Here is an 18,625-nt window from a genome sequence, read left to right as displayed (position 1 = left end):
GCCTTTGAGGCCACGGAGGGGGCCTGCCCACAGTGGGGCAGAAAAAACTTACAGTACAAATAAAGGATACCTGCAGAGATGATTACATTTAGATATTGTGGAAAAGGCTGTCTTAATTTATTGCAATACCAGGACATTACAATAATATACATTTGTTTTATTAATTTGTAGAGATAGTAATTTATTGTAATCAATATAAAGAAGCCTAAAATAGAATGACGAATAATGTTACATAATGTGATGTAATGTTGCGGATAATGTTACGTAATAATGTTACAGAATTACAAATGCCATAACACTGACATTTGATTATTTGAGATTAACCAAAATTTACAATCAATAGTGCAAATGGCCTTCATCATTATGCATAAATGACCACCACAACCCTAACTCTACCGATGCATGAACAAGGTTTATTACAGCACACAGCTATTACACCTGTTACAGCACTGAAGCTATGTTGGTCTACTGTACTTTGAATGGCAAAATCTCTAAACGCATTGTTTGTGATTCATATGTTAGGGTTGTGCTGGTCATTAGAAGTTATTTTCTTTCTAGACTTTTTAACATAACTTACCCCAGCAAACATGGGGGTTACCAAATAATAACTTACCCCACCATATTCTTTAGTTTTTAATATAATTACCATTTGAATATCAATACAGCCTGAAATTGAGTGAGAATAGACATATTCCTCACCTCTGAGGTGCCCGAGTTGATGCTGGCACCATCCGAGAGCCCATTCCTCCGGTACATGCTCACGGGGGTGCAGGTGGGGTGCGCAGGCAGGCGCAACCGAGGCCCTTAGCTGGACAGCACACATGACCTCTCATCCATGCCTGGTGGGAAGACAGGAATGTCCTGATTAAATTTGATACCATACAATATATATATATATATATATATTACACCCCCCCCACACACACACACACACGAGGATAGGATGATTTTGTGCTACTACATCGCTTGTATTTAAAATTCAAGTCACCACGGTTGACTTTAATGTGCATAGTTCTACAGTATTTCAGTAGTCAGAGTCAAAGAGTGATATGTATTTAGTGGCCACATTGCAAAGAAATCCCTTCTCAGCTACCAGGCACAGTGAACAAAAAATAATATTACAGTGCAACAATAACATATCAATTACTTGAATACAACGCAATAATAACGAGCGGCATAATTAATAAATAATGTTTCGTTTACAGTAGCTAGCCATTTGATGAATGGTGAAAGAAGAACAACACTACAGTCCAATAATAAGATCTAAATTTCAGTCTTACAATAATGTCTCGATTACAGTAGTGCAGGCATCACAAGAACTAATGACTACAAAGTGCTGCCTTTGGTGCACTGAGGCAAAAGAAGGGTTAGTCAAGGTGAAGCATCTTGAGACCGCAGCGGAAGGATCGTAGGGATGCAGAGGTGCGCAGTTCAACAGGGAGGTCATTCCACCCATCTGGAGCATGGAAGGAGAAGCACCGCATGATGGGGGTGCAAGGACCCTTCCTTCTTTGTGTAGGGGTCGCACAACGACCCAATGTTTCAGAGAGAAGCTCCTGAGTTGGTACGTAGTACATAGGGGCTGGATAATGCCCTGGAAATATGCAGGGCCTGCTGTTTTGTTGGCTACAGCATAGGTAAGGGTCTTGGTTGTGTCACCATACAGAATACAGTGGATAAGCAGGAATTGACGATTGAGGAAAGGTAGGGGATAATCTCACCGGATACAGACTGGGTAAGGGGGGAGAGGATGGGGCATGAAGTCGCAAGGTGTGAGTTGTTCCACTTCAGAGTCCTCACTGGAATCACTTCAGTTGGTGGTGAGGGGTGACTCAGAAGTGAGTCTCTGATGTAGTTACCTTCTTCTCCAATTGGGCCCTAAAGTTGGAGGAGAGAAGGTGGAGAAGAGTTTGTGTGGGTTAGAGATGCTGGGGTCGATCTTAGAATTGTAGAAGAGACTTTGCTGATGTCGTCACTGACATGAATGCAGTGAGCAGGGAATGGAGGGAGGCCGGGTTGTCGGGGAATTTGGACTTCCACCGCTTCCCTTTCTGCAGCCCGTGGCACAGTTATGTCTGAGTGGATGAACTGTCAGCCAAGGGGAAGTGGGTGACAGTCGTGCTGGTTTGGAAACAAGAGGGCAGAGAACGTCAAAAGATTGGGAGGGGCAAGAGTTGAAGGTGGATATGCAGTGTCTGCAGGCATGGCGAAGGATGCAAGCAGGGAGGAGACTTGAGAACCAAAGAGGTAAAGAAAGAGTGCGAAGGTTCTGCCTGTTGGTGACAGCTGGAGGATTCTTGGGGTTGTTGAGGGTGGAGAGAGTGTGAATGCCACAGAAGTGGTCAGACACAAGAAGGGGGGGTCACAGTGGTGAAGACAAGGTATAGTTGGTGGCCAGCCTTCCAGTTCCAGGGGATAAAGAGAAAGCAAAAGGTAAAGGACTGCAGAGGTGAGAAGACACCGTCCATCTGGGAGGTCTTGGACTTCCAGTTGCCCAATACAGTCACAGCGGTGCCATCTTCAGGGAATGATGTGAGGAGTCCAGTTCATCAAGGACAAGGCCAAGAGAAGGTGGGTGGCGGAAGAGTACAATGATGGAGATCTTGACAAGATGAGTAACGGCTACCGCATGGAATTCAAATGAGGAAGCAGGGAAACTATGGAGAGGTAAGAAACATCAAACCTCCTCCGAGGTCCTCGGAGTGTGCGAGAAAGAAAAGCCCATAGACAGCATGGCAAGAGTGGTGTTATTATCCTGTGAGATCTGGGTCTTTGTGAGAATGAAAAACTGAAGCGACTGCATCTCAGTGTGAGCTGTGATTAAGTCAGCTGGACGACCGGTAGATCGATAAACCTCCAGTCACTGGGAAATCCTTAAACGGGTCCTGTGGGAGGTAGACTAGGTTACCAGGCGGGTGCCTGTGGAGGTTGGGTCTGAGGTCTGAAAGCAGGCACATTGGAGAGGAAACACACATGTAGTGAAGTTTAGGTGGAGGGTTGGTGGAGGTCAGAAGTTCTCTATTGGTAAGTAAAAAAGCTTGGTGGAGGTCAGTAAGGACTTTCGAAGAGGAAGAAGGAAAAACCAGGGCAACATCTGAGGCAGGCTAACCCTGCGTCCCAAATATCATTCTTTTACTTTTGGTACATACTGTAGCTGCGCAAAGTATGTACTGTTGTTATAATATTGCACCTTGAACTTTGACCCTCTTGCTCATACATCTGTCACAGTTCATGGCCTGTAATATGAATATTATGGCAAAAAAAAATTGCACTCGGATGAAATTGTTGTCACCACACATAGCCACAGTCCTCACTTGTCACATTTCACGTGCCAAAATGTGTAGTCCAAAAGCATGCCAATTTGATGCGCGAGAAGGAAGTACCTGACCAACTGCCAGAATAGAAGGCGGGAAACATAGGAAACTATGCAACTTTTACAACGGAAATTTGCACATATACGGAGGACAAAACATTAATGTTTTATGGAAGGGCTGCACGCCAGCCTGGAAATTTAAACCAGCCAAGACATTTTCAAGAAGTATGGGACTCATTTATGGGAAATGGGCAAGACATTAACAGGGCCTTGATCATCCTTAAGGTTCTCATCTGATAGAATAAACTCAGAAAACATTCAAATGACGTGAAAAATCCACAAATTGTGAGAACGGTTTCTATTATTGTTTTTCATTTGAAATCTCAAACCCACAAACAGACAGGGTATGATTCACCTCAAATAAGCTCCTGTAAAATAGACACCCAGCCAACCTATTATGATTTGCAATGCTAAGATGCCATCTTGAGTATGATCATTGAACTGCATGAAAAACAACAACCCTCCAGTGCCAGATTTGAAGCATTGCACTAGTCCAGAGAACCAACTTAATATAGCAGGTATGTCAAAAATGAAAATGAAATGCATATTCAATATTACCAAATTGTATCAAATTAGTCTACTGACGTCCAACACTATGTTGGACGTACAAAGTTGCATTTCATCTATTCTGCTTTGCAGGATGGTCTCAAATGTACGTCTAATTTGAGGAATCAATATTGACATGCAGCAGCAATAGGAAAACGTTAACAATTCAAAAGTGAACAGACCCAGCGTTAGCATGCAGTAACAGACAAAATATTCATAGGGCCATACGCAACAACCTTGCCAGCACTGTTGCCCAATGCCTACTAAAATACAGGCTACGAAGAAAAAGGAACATTAATATTCGATGCCAAAGACATGGTGAGAAAAACATAATATAGAAGGGTGTCCGTTAAATTAATAGCACCAATCCTCTGATGGCTATTGATTTAACATTTATGCTGCAGCACAGCAGATAGTAAGTCAGTCGTAATTCAGTAAGGTAGATTGCTTCCCCGGTACATTAGAGAACAGTGAAACAATGCCAAACTGTGTTGATGAGAGTTATACTCTTGAAAGTATTTTTACAGCAATAAACTGTTGTACAACTAGGTACGTCAAGGAGAGCATTTCATACAGCAGGTGTGTGTACACGGCCCACGTTTTTTTTCTGCATTGTTAACTACATTACCCATTAGATGGCAGCAAACTCCATGTCACTCTGGAGAGGGGAACTGATATTGTAGCCTGGCATGGTAAGGCACGGTTTTCTTAATTTGACTTTGCCCTACTTCTGTCTACAACAGCAATGGAGGTTCTTAATATAACTTATCATTAAGGTTTTATGCTTTAGAGCAGAGGAAGGCCCAGAGACAGGGAAAAAGATGGAGCTGAGCTAAGTGTCATCTACTAAATAAGCATTTTGGCATTTACCCATTGCACAAAATGTGAAAGGTAGCCATACATGCAAGGATATCCACTCATTACATCTGTTTAGAACGCATACAAGAAAAATGTATGATATGAGGAAGTGTTTTCAGTAAGTAAGTAAATAGTAGTAGACGAGACACAAAGAGAAACAAACAAAAAGTAGGAAAGGGCAAATTAAAGGAAAGAAAGACAGGCCAAGCATACACTGAGTGAAGAATTGAGGGTGGGGGTGAAGACAACATAATTAATTCATCTATTTTGCTTAGTGGATTCTTTTATCCAAGGTGACATATAAACAGTTTTCCACTTTTCAAACTCAATCAATCAAACTTTATTTATCTAGCACATGTCATACCAGGAGGCCACACAATGCTTCACAGAGGGGAAGAAGAGGGGGGGGGGAGAGGGAAGTAAAAAACCAGATCACCCATTTGGGCCAATAGGAGAACTGTAAAAGTTCTTCCCTTACCTCTCTGAAATGAGACGATCGAGCACTCTCCTGGAGAATGTGAAGTGCCAACATATTGCCACCATATTACAAATATATGTGCTTTAAGAATATATACATTACAAAACACACAAAGCATTTAAAAGCAAGCTACTGGAAAGTATTTGATTAACGAGAGGCCCATTTACTTACCTGCCTAAATGGGCCTATATTACGTGAAACACCATAGGACACAAAAAGCATTACAAAACACAAGAAACACTTAACAGCAAGGTTGTGATGCTAATTTTGCAGCAGAGGTGAAGAGCTAGTGGAGATGCTACTGGACTGTAAAGCCCACTCAGCAGCAATAGTAAAAAGACAGTACAGACCACAAAGTATCAATCTCTGCTGCTGGCTTTTTACATCCCGCTCAGCAGAATGGTGAAGACACACTGCAGACTACGACGTCCCTATCCATCCCGCTGACTTTTAAAGCCACAATACATATCAAAGAGAATAATAGGCGAGATTAAAGAGGTATCTCTAAAGATCTCGCTTAAAGGTTTCCACAGCCATTCTTAGGTTCTCTGGCAGAGTATTCCAAAGGCTGGGAACATAACTAAAAGCTGCCTCTCCATATCTCTTGGTCTTGGCTTTTGGAACTGTTAAGAGCAGAGCCCGACCGATATATTGCCGGCCCGATGTTATCGGCCGATATTGGGCATTTTCCAAACTATCGGTATCGGCATTTATAATGGCCGATAAATGAATATTATTTTTTTTGTGTGTTTTTGTTCAAAGGACATTAGGTTTCATATCTTAAGTTTGTATTTTTATACATTTTATTTATCAGAAACTGCATTAACATATTATTTTAGTGAGGAAAGAATAACAGGAGTCAGATGGCTGAGCAGTTAGGGAATCGGCTATTAATCAGAAGGTTGCTGGTTTGATTCCCGGCCATGTCAAATTACGTTATGTCCTTGGGAAGACACTTAACCCTACTTGCCTCGGGGAATGTCCCTGTACTTAGTCGCACTGGATAAGAACTTCTGCTAAAAGTGACTAAATGTAAACTACAAATAACTACTGTTAGGGAAATCAGTTTGTTTTGTTACGCGTTTCTGGATTTTTAAAATATTTTTTTAATAAATTGGCCGATATCGGAATATCGGATTTTTAAATCACCAAATATGTGTATCGGTATCGGCCTTAAAAATCCTTTATCGGTCGGGCTCTAGTTAAGAGTTCACTGCCAGAGGACCTCAAGGATCTTCTGGGTGCGTATCTTGAGAGCTTGCTGGAAATATATTCAGGTGCATTACAATGGAGTGATTTATAGACATAGTAAATAATAATCTATTCTGCAACGAACATTTGTTAACTAACATGTCAGCTAACAGTAACAACTAACTATTCTGTAACACTTCTCACACGTCCGGTTTATATAGATGGCTGTTTGGTAGGTCAGGTTTAGTGGACTGCTCAGAAGCCCATACTCTCAATGCCTGGAACCCATAACCAGAAGTACCAGAGGCATGGCAAACACATGGGGCAGTGGCAAACACCCTGGTAAATCATTTTACATTTACATTACATTTAGTCATTTAGCAGACGCTCTTATCCAGAGCGACTTACAGTAAGTACAGGGACATTCCCCCGAGGCAAGTAGGGTGAAGTGCCTTGCCCAAGGACACAACGTCATTTTGACACGGCCAGGAATCGAACCGGCGACCTTCAGATTACTAGCCCGACTCCCTCACCGCTCAGCCACCTGACTCTCTCTCATTTTCAATGTGGACTTGCTTCTTTTATTTCATTATATTAATTTCTATTCACTTTCATCAAAAGTGACATGCAAATAGAGCATGTAGGATGTACAGCGGGAAATCAAGGATTGGAAGTGCATATTTTTAACAATATTTTGGTATTCTGTTCTTTAATACACAGTAGTAATAGTTTTTTTTACCACTGCCGAGCTGACAGTCAATCCATATGGAGTCATGTTTCCATATTAGCCCCACATTATCCAGATATCCCACCTTGACTAGGTGGACACACTCATTGTCACCACATGGTTCATGAGATTAACTGATGAATATATAGTTATTTAAAATAGCATTTCTGGTTGAGACACTGACTGTCTCCCCACCTTCAAGAATAGGCTCAAGACGCACTTGTTCCGGGAGTACAACGGCACTTAGGAATGATTGGCTGGACCTGATGTTTCAGGATCACAATGACTCTTATTGAGAGTAGTGTTGCTCTTGTTGGTTAGCTGTAATTGACTTTAAACTATTGTACTTGCTGTGTAATATATTTTTGTTGCTTGCTTTTTTCCACACAGGTACACCCTTGCACTTTTGAGGTTCATGTTGTTAAATTGTTTAATTGTAACTTGTTCAACTACATGCTCTTATAATTCTTCCCTTTGGGACTTATTTAGTTTTCAAAATGTATGCTTCATGTTTTGGCTACTCGCAATGTTTGGGGCTATCTCGTTGTTATGATCAGTGACCTATGCATTTTGTAAAACTCTATTTTGGAACTCGCTTTGGATAAAAGCATCTGCTAAATGCATAAATGTAATGTAAATGTATTGTAATAAACTGTTATGGACACTACTATATCACTACAATGCCTGACTAAGGATGTGCCAACGTGGCTGCCAAGTAGTTTCCAAGTGTCCACCATCCCCCATACAGCCATGAACACGGCAAAAGACTGAATAATGAAAAACACGCGTGTTCAAGAATGAACTTGAATGTTGAAGATGTCTTTGCCACATTAACTACCGAGAAACGCATGTCAGCTCATCTTCGCTGCCCATTTGCCTGCCAGCAGCTGTGATAGTGTTGTTGGGAGGCAGAAGCCACTTGCGTCACACCGACTCTCTTCTCTCCCCCACCACCACCACCCCCCCACCCCACCCCTCGCCATTGATAATTACCTTACCCTGTCAAACTAACAAACACCTTTCGCAAAAGGCAGAGTCAAGGGGAATATAATACTTGGACTGGGGCAGTATAATCAGGTTTGAGAACCATCTGGGGGATGAAGGCAAGTGTGAAAGCGATTAGGAGTTACTATGGCAACACAGATCCTTTTCGTCTTTTGTTCTTCACTTCTTACGCCTGTTAAACCAAACTGCTTGCCTGCCTGGATTGTAAGTTCAGATGCTGAAGATGGAAAGACCGATTTGTCTAGTGCATTACACAAGCAGCACAAGTTTTTGACTGCAGAGGATTTGAAAAATAATATCTTCATTGAATGAAACGTTTAGGCTTTTTGATGAAAGAAGATTTAATTGATTTCTTTTGCAAGGATGCATTGCAGTAGACTGATGGTGCTCCCCAAGTTGTTGAATCTCTTAACATGAACAAAGGATAGGTCTTGATATGATTTGAGATAGAATTGTTTCTGTATTACAATTTTTTAGGTCCTTCAAAAGATAATGAGCTAGTCTCCATTTTTATTGTGCACGTCTTCCTGGGGGCCAGGGTGGGGGGGGGGGGATTATTGACGGTCTGTCTATTCTCGGCACAGCCCGTTTTAGGGCAATGTGAAATATTGATGCAGTTAGTGAGTAACCCTGCCCCCTGCTGGGCACGGCAGGAGAAGAAAGATCTGTGCACACAACACAGTACCCAACAGAATGGGAAGGAAAACACAGTACCCAACAGAATAGGAAGGAACCAGTAGGGTTGCAAAGGGGCGGAAAGTTTCCGGTAAATTTCCGGAAAGTTTCCACGGGAATTCTGGCTCGGGAATTGTCGGAATTTTGAAAGAAAAAAAAAACGTGCCAAAGTTTTTTTGATAAACCATATAACAGGGAACTTCAATGTAGTTCAGAACAAGACTATGCACACCTAGCAGCTGGACCCTGAATGCAGCTGGTTGGGAACATTGTCTGCCAGAAACATAAACCTAAACGTAAAACGTTCTGTTGTTTTTGAACGTCTTTGTCATCAGTGTTGTCTAAACATTTCAGCCCTATGCCTGGCAAGTGTGAGAGCGCCGAATTGCGTAGAGGCCAAGAGCGGTATTGCAGACCGAGATTTCAATTATAGCTGGCAACATTGAAATACATTTTTGGAGCTGTGAACTTAGTTTAAAAAAAAAATAACTATGAACTGAACTAGTTCATGTAGAAAGTGAACTTTCCCAACACTGTTTGTCATTACCTAGCATATTGATTACTTGGTAAACTGAAGCCATGTTCATTTTAATACCAAGTTTATTTGTATACACTAACTTTTTACAGCAGTGAGAGTAGGATGTATGTATGTCCACACAAAAGTTGTATTATAAATGTTTGCATGCATGTCTGCTTATGACAAGGTAAATACAGTTAAATTACCCCCAAATTTCCAGTTAATTCCCTAATTCCCGTTAATTTCCGTATATTCCCGTTAATTCCCGTGGAAAGTTTCCAACTTTGAAAATTCCCGGAATTTTGCAACCCTAGGAACCAGCATCTCTATGAACATCGATCTAAGGCTACGTTAACACCAAGTGTGTCCAACATATCACCAATACAACTTCTCAGTACATTACAGTAGCTATGAAATGTATATTGACAGAGAGACAGAGACCAAAGCTGAGAGAGACAGAGAGGGTGAGAGAGATAATGAAAGCTTCCATGCTAATTAAATCGTAACAGCATCCCTCTAGAGGACAGCACAGCACACCTCGTTACGGTGAAATGTAATCGTGTAAACGCAGATAGTCAGGTGACGTCACCTCCATGGAGGCTCAAATCAGAGGGTCTCTCTCTGGTAATTAAGTCCAATATATACAGGGAGCGCTTCCCCCTCCCCCTTGACGCTACATAAGGAGCCCAGATGGGAGTTACACCAGAGTCCAGACATCAAAGGCTCTAGCATAATTTTATTATACCTTTCTCCATGACCAGGCCATATGTGTAATCTTCTCAGGCCAGGGTATGAGCAGCAGGAAACGTTCCTCTCACTGCAGCAAGGATCACCAGCTAAAATTCTAAACTCCTTAAGAAGATGGACTGGATAGATAGGCTATTTAAGCAAAGTAAACAATTCTAGCCAGTCTGTCTGGGATGTAAATGAACAACTACACTATTTCTTAGAATTCTCATTCAACTCCCAGTAGGTGGGACAATAGTTATAATAACTGTAACCTGCAATTCCTTTTTACAAATGATGAATGAAAAAAGGTTCGTTCAGAAGCATAAGACCACCTTGCAATTATCCGTCTCCCTTGCGAAAGGGATTAAGGCCTTTTTTTAAACTCAACTTAAAAACTGTTTGATGTCATAGTCACAGACAACCTGCAAACAGCGGTAATTTACAAAGCTCTGTTCCTTCTCCGTCTACTGGCCAGTTTGATTACACATGTAATCAAACTGCCAGTCAACCCCCACAAACGCCTACAGATACACAAAACTGTCCCCTAAACACCAGTCAGATAAACACAGCTGGAACCTGGCAGTGCAGTTTTCCACATGGAGTGTCCACCCTCTGCACTACCCCACTGTTTCATATCTATCCACTGCAAAAAGGTTCACATCTGCAGTCAACCATTGAACCTTATGGTCTTGTTTGGTCCATGCAATCCCTCAATTAGTACTGCATCTCTCCTCTTTTACAGACACACACACACAAAGACACCCACCAGGAACTGGAATTACAGTGGCAAGCTCTGAAAAACACATTAGGGGCTTTTGAATTGGCCTAATGTGGTTTTCAACTGAAAATATAAAAGGGATGTGCCATTTACCTGTTCATCTCCAGCTCAAATTGTCAATCTTTGGTTTTTATATTATTCCATTTGTGTGTGTGTGTGTGTGTGTCTACCCATTTCCATGAGCACGTGTGAGTATGTGCAACTGTATGTGCACATGAGTTTCCATTAGAACCAACACATGCATGCACACACAAACACAAACACACACAGGGGCCATAATTATATACCTCCTTTTCCAGCTGTACTGCAATTAGTGTCTCCACAGGAGCTCTACTCTAGGGGGTGAGAGGACAGGAATAGACAGTGAGGGGGGGAAACCAGAGAGAGGAGGAGATGGATGAAGCAGGACAAAAAGACAGAGGGAGGCAACCAGAAGTTGAAAATGAAGAGAGATTGAGTGGGGGGGAGTGACTGACACAGATTGAGTGAATGGGATACAGTAGAGAGCAACCAAGAGTAGAGTGCATGGATACTAACAGTAAACATGGGCATGAGCACCGCTGATATGGCTGCTCACTGCTCTTGGCTGCCCTTGGAGGAAGAACTCCTTGGATGGGTAAAGGCAGAAGACTTTGGTGGACACTCCGGCATGCGGGTGCTGTCGCTCCTGACTTGGTGTGCGTGTTAAACTGTCAAAATGTGTATCTTCTTTTACAGCACTAGCTACACTATATGGACAAAGGTATTGGGATAACTGATCATCACACTGATACGAGTTTCTTAAACGTCTAATTCCAAACTACTGGCAAGAATATGTAGTTGCGCCCCACCCCGCTTTTTAATTTATTCAAGGATTGTTTGATGTCATAATCACAGTCATAGTCAAACCATAAATTAGCTCAGGAGATAACACGCTGTCCTTGGGTTCCTACATAAAACGGAAAAACTGGAGTGTCTAACCTCCCCATCACCTCATGTGCTCTGTTGGAGTCCTCTCCTTTAGTCTCATGTCCTTGCATTTTATTAGGGTTTGGGTAACATAATTACTCAAATATTCCTTAATGTACATGTGGGCTAATTTGGATAACACTAACCAGTTTTTATTTCTTATTTCATTCCTTTCACCAAAAGGAAAGCGATTTACAGAGTGGTATGTAGACCACTACAATACAGCAGTCTTTTATTGCCCACATGGGACCCCCTGCTTCACCATTCTTGCTTGACCCACTTATTGAGCAACATCCAGCTAGACTGTCCCATCAGGACAGGGGAGAACATGCAAGAATAGACAAAGACAAATTTGAATAAAAAATTATTCACAAAATTAAGATGTTTGAGTACATCTTATCCCCTGGTTGGTACCTTCATGGACCCCCTGTATTCATCAACCAGCCTCTCATTGAAGTGGACGATGTAGTCATCTATCTGCTCCAGAGGGCCAACTCATGTTCATGGATCATGTTTTTTTTCCCCTTCTCCAGTGCCTTTATCACCATACAGCCTCTATCTGTCCGGTAGACCACAATTTGTGTCCACTTCAGCACATGGGCTTCCCAAGGGATGGTACTGTGCCCCTTTCTGTTCATTCTGTACACTGATGACTTTTAAAGATCCTGTAAAGTGGACCTGGAAACGAGTTTCAAGTTCGCCACACCACAGAATAATGTGTTATTAACTACCCATCCAAATTCGAATGAAAAAATAACACAGACAAGTATGTTAAATTAGGCTTTGAAATCGTGAAAAATCAGCAGTCTTCTCTGCTTGAGACTGGGGGGGGCGTGTCGCCTGAAGGAGCTGAAGCTCCGCCCCTCGCTGCCTAGTGCCTACCTCCGACCCAGATAATGGACGCTATGTCAAGCAGAACAAAACCGTATAGAATTTGAATTTATTTGTTCAATGAGTGAAACATACAGATGCATATAAATGAAATGTTCCCCTGAGCTGTACAGTAAAAATGGACACCAGAGACAGCAGACAGTGAGCTCTCCAACTAGGCTACTTCACACACACACACAAACACATTAGCTACCATTTCACCAAAATACCATCATTCTACACCGAGTAGCCTAATATCAAGTTAGCGGTTTGCACTAATTATAGCAGAGATACCTCTGGAAAAGTTATCTAGTATACAAGCACACAGAACTGTGTGATGAACTGCTGGCGGCGGTGGATGGTCCAGGTGCGACCGGAGGATGAACGGCCGGGGGGGCGTTGCTCGGTACGGCTCCGCGCTGCAAGAGAAGCCGTGTGTTGGTGAACCCCGTCTGTCTCTGGTCCATGTTAAAACTGTCCGCTGTGAAATGGTCAGTGCAGAGGCGGCTTGGAGTTTATCCGAAGCTTTCCATGAGCTTGGCTCTTCACAAAATCTATCCACCTATTTTTCCTTTCATTATCAATAGGGAACTTAAATGGCGTTGCAGCTGGAGTTCTTGCATCCAGGAAAGATGCAGTTGCGGGTGGTGGGAGACATCCTGAAGCTAGCTAGCTGATGTAAGCTACAATAACAGTACAGCAGGAGAGCCATTCAGTGATCTGACGTAGATGGGGCGAAATGACGTAGATAGGGCATTTTTTGTCTCCGCCCATTAAAACTTGATCTGAAAACGGAAGAGAAACTTCTTCGGTCTAACTCCACATTTCAGTGCGACAAAGTTTTAGCGCTTTGCACATGCTTTCAGGAACTCATTTCACACGTATATAATGTACTTAGAAGCAAAACATGGAATTTACTTTACATGATCTTTAATACAAACTGAGATACTTGGCATCTGCAGACGTTTTTGGATGACACTGCTGTCGTGGGGTGTGTCAGAAATGGTCAGGAGTACAAATAACAAAAAAGAAAATAGGATGGTGCGAGAGGAACTACGTGCAGCTAAACTTCTCCAAGAAGGAGATGGTTGGGAATTTCCAGGTGGACTGAGGCACCCTCAACCCTTGTTCTCTTCCAGGGGACTGGGGTTGACACAGCCGGGTTCTACAAGTAGGCTACCTGGGAGTCCACTTGGATAACAGGCTGGAGTGGGCTGGCAACACCACAGACCCTCTACAAAAATGGGCAGAGCAGACGCTACTTCCTGAAAAAGCTTCAGTCCTTTGATGTGTGCAGCTCTTTACTGCACACATTCTACCAGTCTGTAGTCCCCAGTGCCATCTTCAGTGCTGTGGTGTGTTGGGATGCTTGCATCAAGGTGGGTGATGCCAACAGAATTACCAAACGGACCAGGAAAGCAAGGCTCTGTTCAAGGGACTAACCTTGGCACGCTGGAGGAAGTGGCCGAGGCAAGGACACTTGCTGTGGGCCATTTTTAACGATGCCTGTGCCACCTCACGGTTGTGGTGAAGGGGAGCACCTTTATCGTGAGACTGATCACACCCTGATGTCACATAGAGCACTATCAGAAGTCCTTCTTATCTGTGGCCATTAAGACTCTATAATGCTTCACTGTGAGAAGGAACACTGGCAATGCTGGGGCACCACTCAATCACCTAACCTCCATATTACCATCTTGGTATCTTCTTCCTAACAGCATTTATACTGCATTGCTGTTTGCACTGTTCACTACTAGGTACATTGCACATATTTATATACCGGCACTCCATTTGCTGGTTCATCCTATATATTTTTTTATTGTATTTAGTTTGCAGTATGTATGGCAGCGGTATTGCATACAGTACTTGTCATTAGTGTCACCTGTATTAAATCATTTTGTACATACTAAATTAATCCTGTGTATTACCTCATGAACAGTCCTGTGTAATTTAGTAATTTTCCAATTTTATTTCTTTATCTGTAGTGCTGTGATTTTCCTGCTGCTACTACTATTTTCTGTTACTCGATTTACTATAGTATGGGAGTGGTAGTACAGCTCTGGAAAAATTGAGACCACTGCACCTTTTTCTTTCATTAAATTTTTTTTGAGAAGGACAATTTTGAGTGAGGAACAGAAGGGTACAATTTGCAGTGCCCTCTTAAATTTTACCCTTGTGTTCCTCACTCAAAATTGTCCTTTTCAACTTTTTTTTAAAGGAAAGAAAAAGGTGCAGTGGTCTCTTAATATTTTCCAGAGCTGTAGTGTGAAAGAATTATTTACCAACATCTGGCAATAAAGACCATCACCTTGGAGGAAAAGCTGCGCACAACTCTATTACAGAGGTGAGCATAAATCTATACACAACAGGCCATTACAGGATGCTCATCTGTTCACTCTATAAATGACTGCCTCTTCCTCCGTCGGGAAGTCCTTTACCCATTTACCCTGTACACGAGGAGACATGCACTTCTATTCAAGCCATTGGCAGTTTAAGCCGGTTTATTTTTAAAGTGCAGCTGTCATAGTATCCTGAGGTGCTTCACTTTACTAAAGCGTAAACTTGTCAGAAAATCTAAAAGAAACAAGGAAGTGATCTTTTTTTGCACAGCTACACTGCAAAAACCTGTAGATGCTAATCTTGGATGACTAACACACGCCGTTTGTTAGGTTGTACTGACTTCAGTTTAAGATGAGGGCTGGAGACTTCAGCCAACAGTATGATGCATGCCACCCTTGGTGCTTGATCCCCCCCCCCCCACACACACACACACACCAATTACCTTATCTAGCACTTTAACTTACGTATATATTATAAATAAAGACTGCCTTTGTGCTCAGACAGACCCATCCGGCAGGGTCTGGGTGGAGCAGACAACATACCCCCCCTTACCTTCTCTCAAAGGGTAATGCAGTTGAGCCACTGTGCTAATGAGCAGCCTAGAAAAAAGTCAAGGCTGAGAGCTTGGCCCGAGGGCATGGTCGCCCTCTCTTCCGCAGTGCATTTTGGCTCTGACGAGAACCGTTGGGATGGACTGAGGTGCAGGGTGGATGGATTGGGAATTGGGGATGAGTCAAAGAGCGAACATCAACAGAGAGAGGGGGAAGGGGAGGGAGGGATTAGAGAATGTCAGAAAGACAGGACACAATCAAGTGAGACATTCCACATGATTTAAATAATGAAAGAGAAAGATGAGAATGAAAAGAAGGATGACGTTGAGCTTCTACATTTTTTATGTCCATTTGTTTCTTCTTTCAAATATACCTAATAAATAAGATGATAAAGCCAACTGCTTTCAAATGACAAGTTGAGGCAATTCACACCTTTCACACCACTGTGATGAAGTGATGAACTGAATAATGCAACAGAATAAAGGACTGGAGCTATAAACCAAGCCATAAGAATAGAGGCCTACCCTTTGGAATAGCACAGACTACAAAGGGCTATCAATATTTATGATGTTCACATCAATATAATACAGACAACTATGACAAAGTGGGTTGGTGAAGTGAGGCAACCCATAACTGTTTTATGAAAAGGACACTATAGGGTGCAGGTACTTTTGTTCACACACTAATACAAAGGACATTTATACTGACCTGTGATCCATGACTGTTTATCTTTTAATATTATTCACTCTCAACATGTAAATCATAATTCATATACAAATTGTATCAGACCAATTTACCAATATTATCAATAACTTGGAGATATGAGTTGTAAGAATATATATTTGCATTCTATTAAGGCAACTGACCAAACAATGTGGGGGGAAATAAATAATTTCCAATGCATATAAATTCTATTTTCCTTTTTATAGAAGGCCTGATTCACTGAAAGGCTTACTCATGCACTCATATAACCTGTCAGTGTCTACTTTACATCTTGCTTGAAATTTCCACTCGAATTTATGGCTTCCCTTCACCATAGAGATGGGGAAAGAACAGAATCAAAGACTGAGGACCTGTTTCATTTAGTCATAAGCTACATGAAAATAATCTGTCATGGTTCCTTAAGTCAGTGCTGCTCTGCAGTTGCCAGATCAGACAAAAACCATTATTCTGACAGTAAGAATCCCCCATGCAACAGATAGGGAGTACTGACATACAAACACTGCATTGTCTCACACAATCTCCCTCTTTCTCTCAGTGTGTATGTGTGTGTGATTGTCTGCCTCAGACAAACACAGTTACAGTGATAGTCTCACACGAACACACACATCTAGACCGGAACAGTCACACACACCCCCTTAGGCACCCATTGATAGCACAAGATCTCACACACACACACACACACACACACACACACACACACACACAGGAGCAGAGAGAGAGAGCAGATGACCAGCAGCGGCTCTCACACATGATTGACTTAAACCCCATTATATATATATATTTCAGCGGGGTAACTGTCGGAGGGAAGGAACAAGGGATTACTAGGGTCTGAAAAAGAGTATGAGACAGAGAGACAGACACAGAGAGAGAGAGGGCAGGCTCGGACCTACTGGGCTGCCTGAGTCTCTCCTGAATTTCTCCTAGGGCTGGGCGGTATGACGGTATATACCGTGCGACGGTAGAAATGTGTCTACCGGGAGAGATTTGGCAATACCGTGGTATACTTTTATACTATATTTTTGTATTACACGTGTCAATTAAATGTCTGGTTGTTGTATTGTATATAAGCCATCATATAAATCGCATTCTTGCGACATTTAGAATTGTAGTTTAACTTTTATTTTATTTGCTATTTTCGTTTGACCTTGAAGCACATTTGCGTTGGTCGGACGGAACGGAGTGTATTTTGTCTATACGGACCACATTACATGCCGATGCTAATTGGGTGTGCTTTGCCTTCGGCAAGGGAACAACCTTTGTTCTCTCACATATTGTGAAAGAAATTTTGGGCCTATTTACAATGAATGTTGTAGCGGGGTTTGCTCGTTTAAGATTAGCAATACTTAATTTATAATAAAGTATGTAGTTCTTGGGGCACCACCTCTTATTGTTAAAGGGATAGAGGAAACCTTATTGAATAATATTTAAATAATAGCCTTCGTAATAATCAGTCTAATCTTAAGTCGTGAATTCTATGAAAGTAGAGCAGATCAGATAACGTGAGTGATACGCGAATATTATACACAATGATTTATTTAGGAGAATGTAATTATAATGAACAAATACCAGATAAGTTATGGGTTAGTCAGAGTAGTACAGTGGCTGGATGCAAATGAGGGCGAGCAACACAATGGCTGTGTAGAGCGCGTGTAAAGGGGGGAGGGAGAGAGAGAGAGGGGTAGGCCTTTGGGAACAATGGACGAGCAAGGGCAACAAACTTAGCAAGGGTTAAGCTAACTCATTTGTAAAATACAATCAAACATCAACAATTTAATCACAACATGCCAATATGTCACAGGTAAGAAATATTGCAAATCGTAGTTACTTTTGTCGGTTTGAAGAAAGGTAGAGTCAATGGTTTCGTTATCGTCCAACGAAAATAGAACAACGGAATCTTTGGCCAAAGTTCCGGGCGCTCAGTGAATTTGCAGGTTGAGAGGAATAGTTTAGAAATGTAGCTAGCACTTCAGTTTAATCCTACGAACAAGCGGGGGTGATTGTACGTTTGGGGGTTTTATACTCCAAAGGAAAAGGGGGGGTCCCCGTGAAGGTGACCTCTTTCATTGGTCAGTTTTCCCCCACCTGGGCGTCGTCCTGAGATCTGCCTAGGTGTGAAGTGGCTGATAACTTTTCAGAGTTCAGCTATTTCAAATGTCCATGTATTGCTTATACTTCAGAATATAACAATACAACATTCGTAAATGGTTTTGTTAGTATGGTACAATCATTTTGATATCCAGATTGGCTGACTTAACTATACTTGAAGGGAAGTTATAATCAAACCTCAATTAAACAACGTTCTAAGTAAATGGGAAA

General features: G+C 42.0%; 1 protein-coding gene across 4 annotated transcripts in view; it reads right to left on the bottom strand.

Annotated features, from left to right (window-relative positions):
- Positions 1–18,625, bottom strand: part of LOC134039025 (ras-specific guanine nucleotide-releasing factor RalGPS1-like) — a 130,276-nt gene that overhangs the window by 94,044 nt on the left and 17,607 nt on the right. For all 4 annotated transcript variants that reach the window (XM_062484766.1, XM_062484765.1, XM_062484767.1 and 1 more), the window contains exon 2: positions 700–839. In XM_062484766.1, coding sequence (XP_062340750.1) covers positions 700–756 — 57 coding nt within the window. In that variant the 5' untranslated portion in view covers positions 757–839. The remainder of the gene's footprint in view (positions 1–699; positions 840–18,625) is intronic.

The sequence above is a fragment of the Osmerus eperlanus genome, chromosome 18, assembly GCF_963692335.1.
Source record: "Osmerus eperlanus chromosome 18, fOsmEpe2.1, whole genome shotgun sequence".
Classification (NCBI taxonomy): domain Eukaryota; kingdom Metazoa; phylum Chordata; class Actinopteri; order Osmeriformes; family Osmeridae; genus Osmerus; species Osmerus eperlanus.
This window is presented reverse-complemented; position numbering and strand designations above follow the sequence as displayed.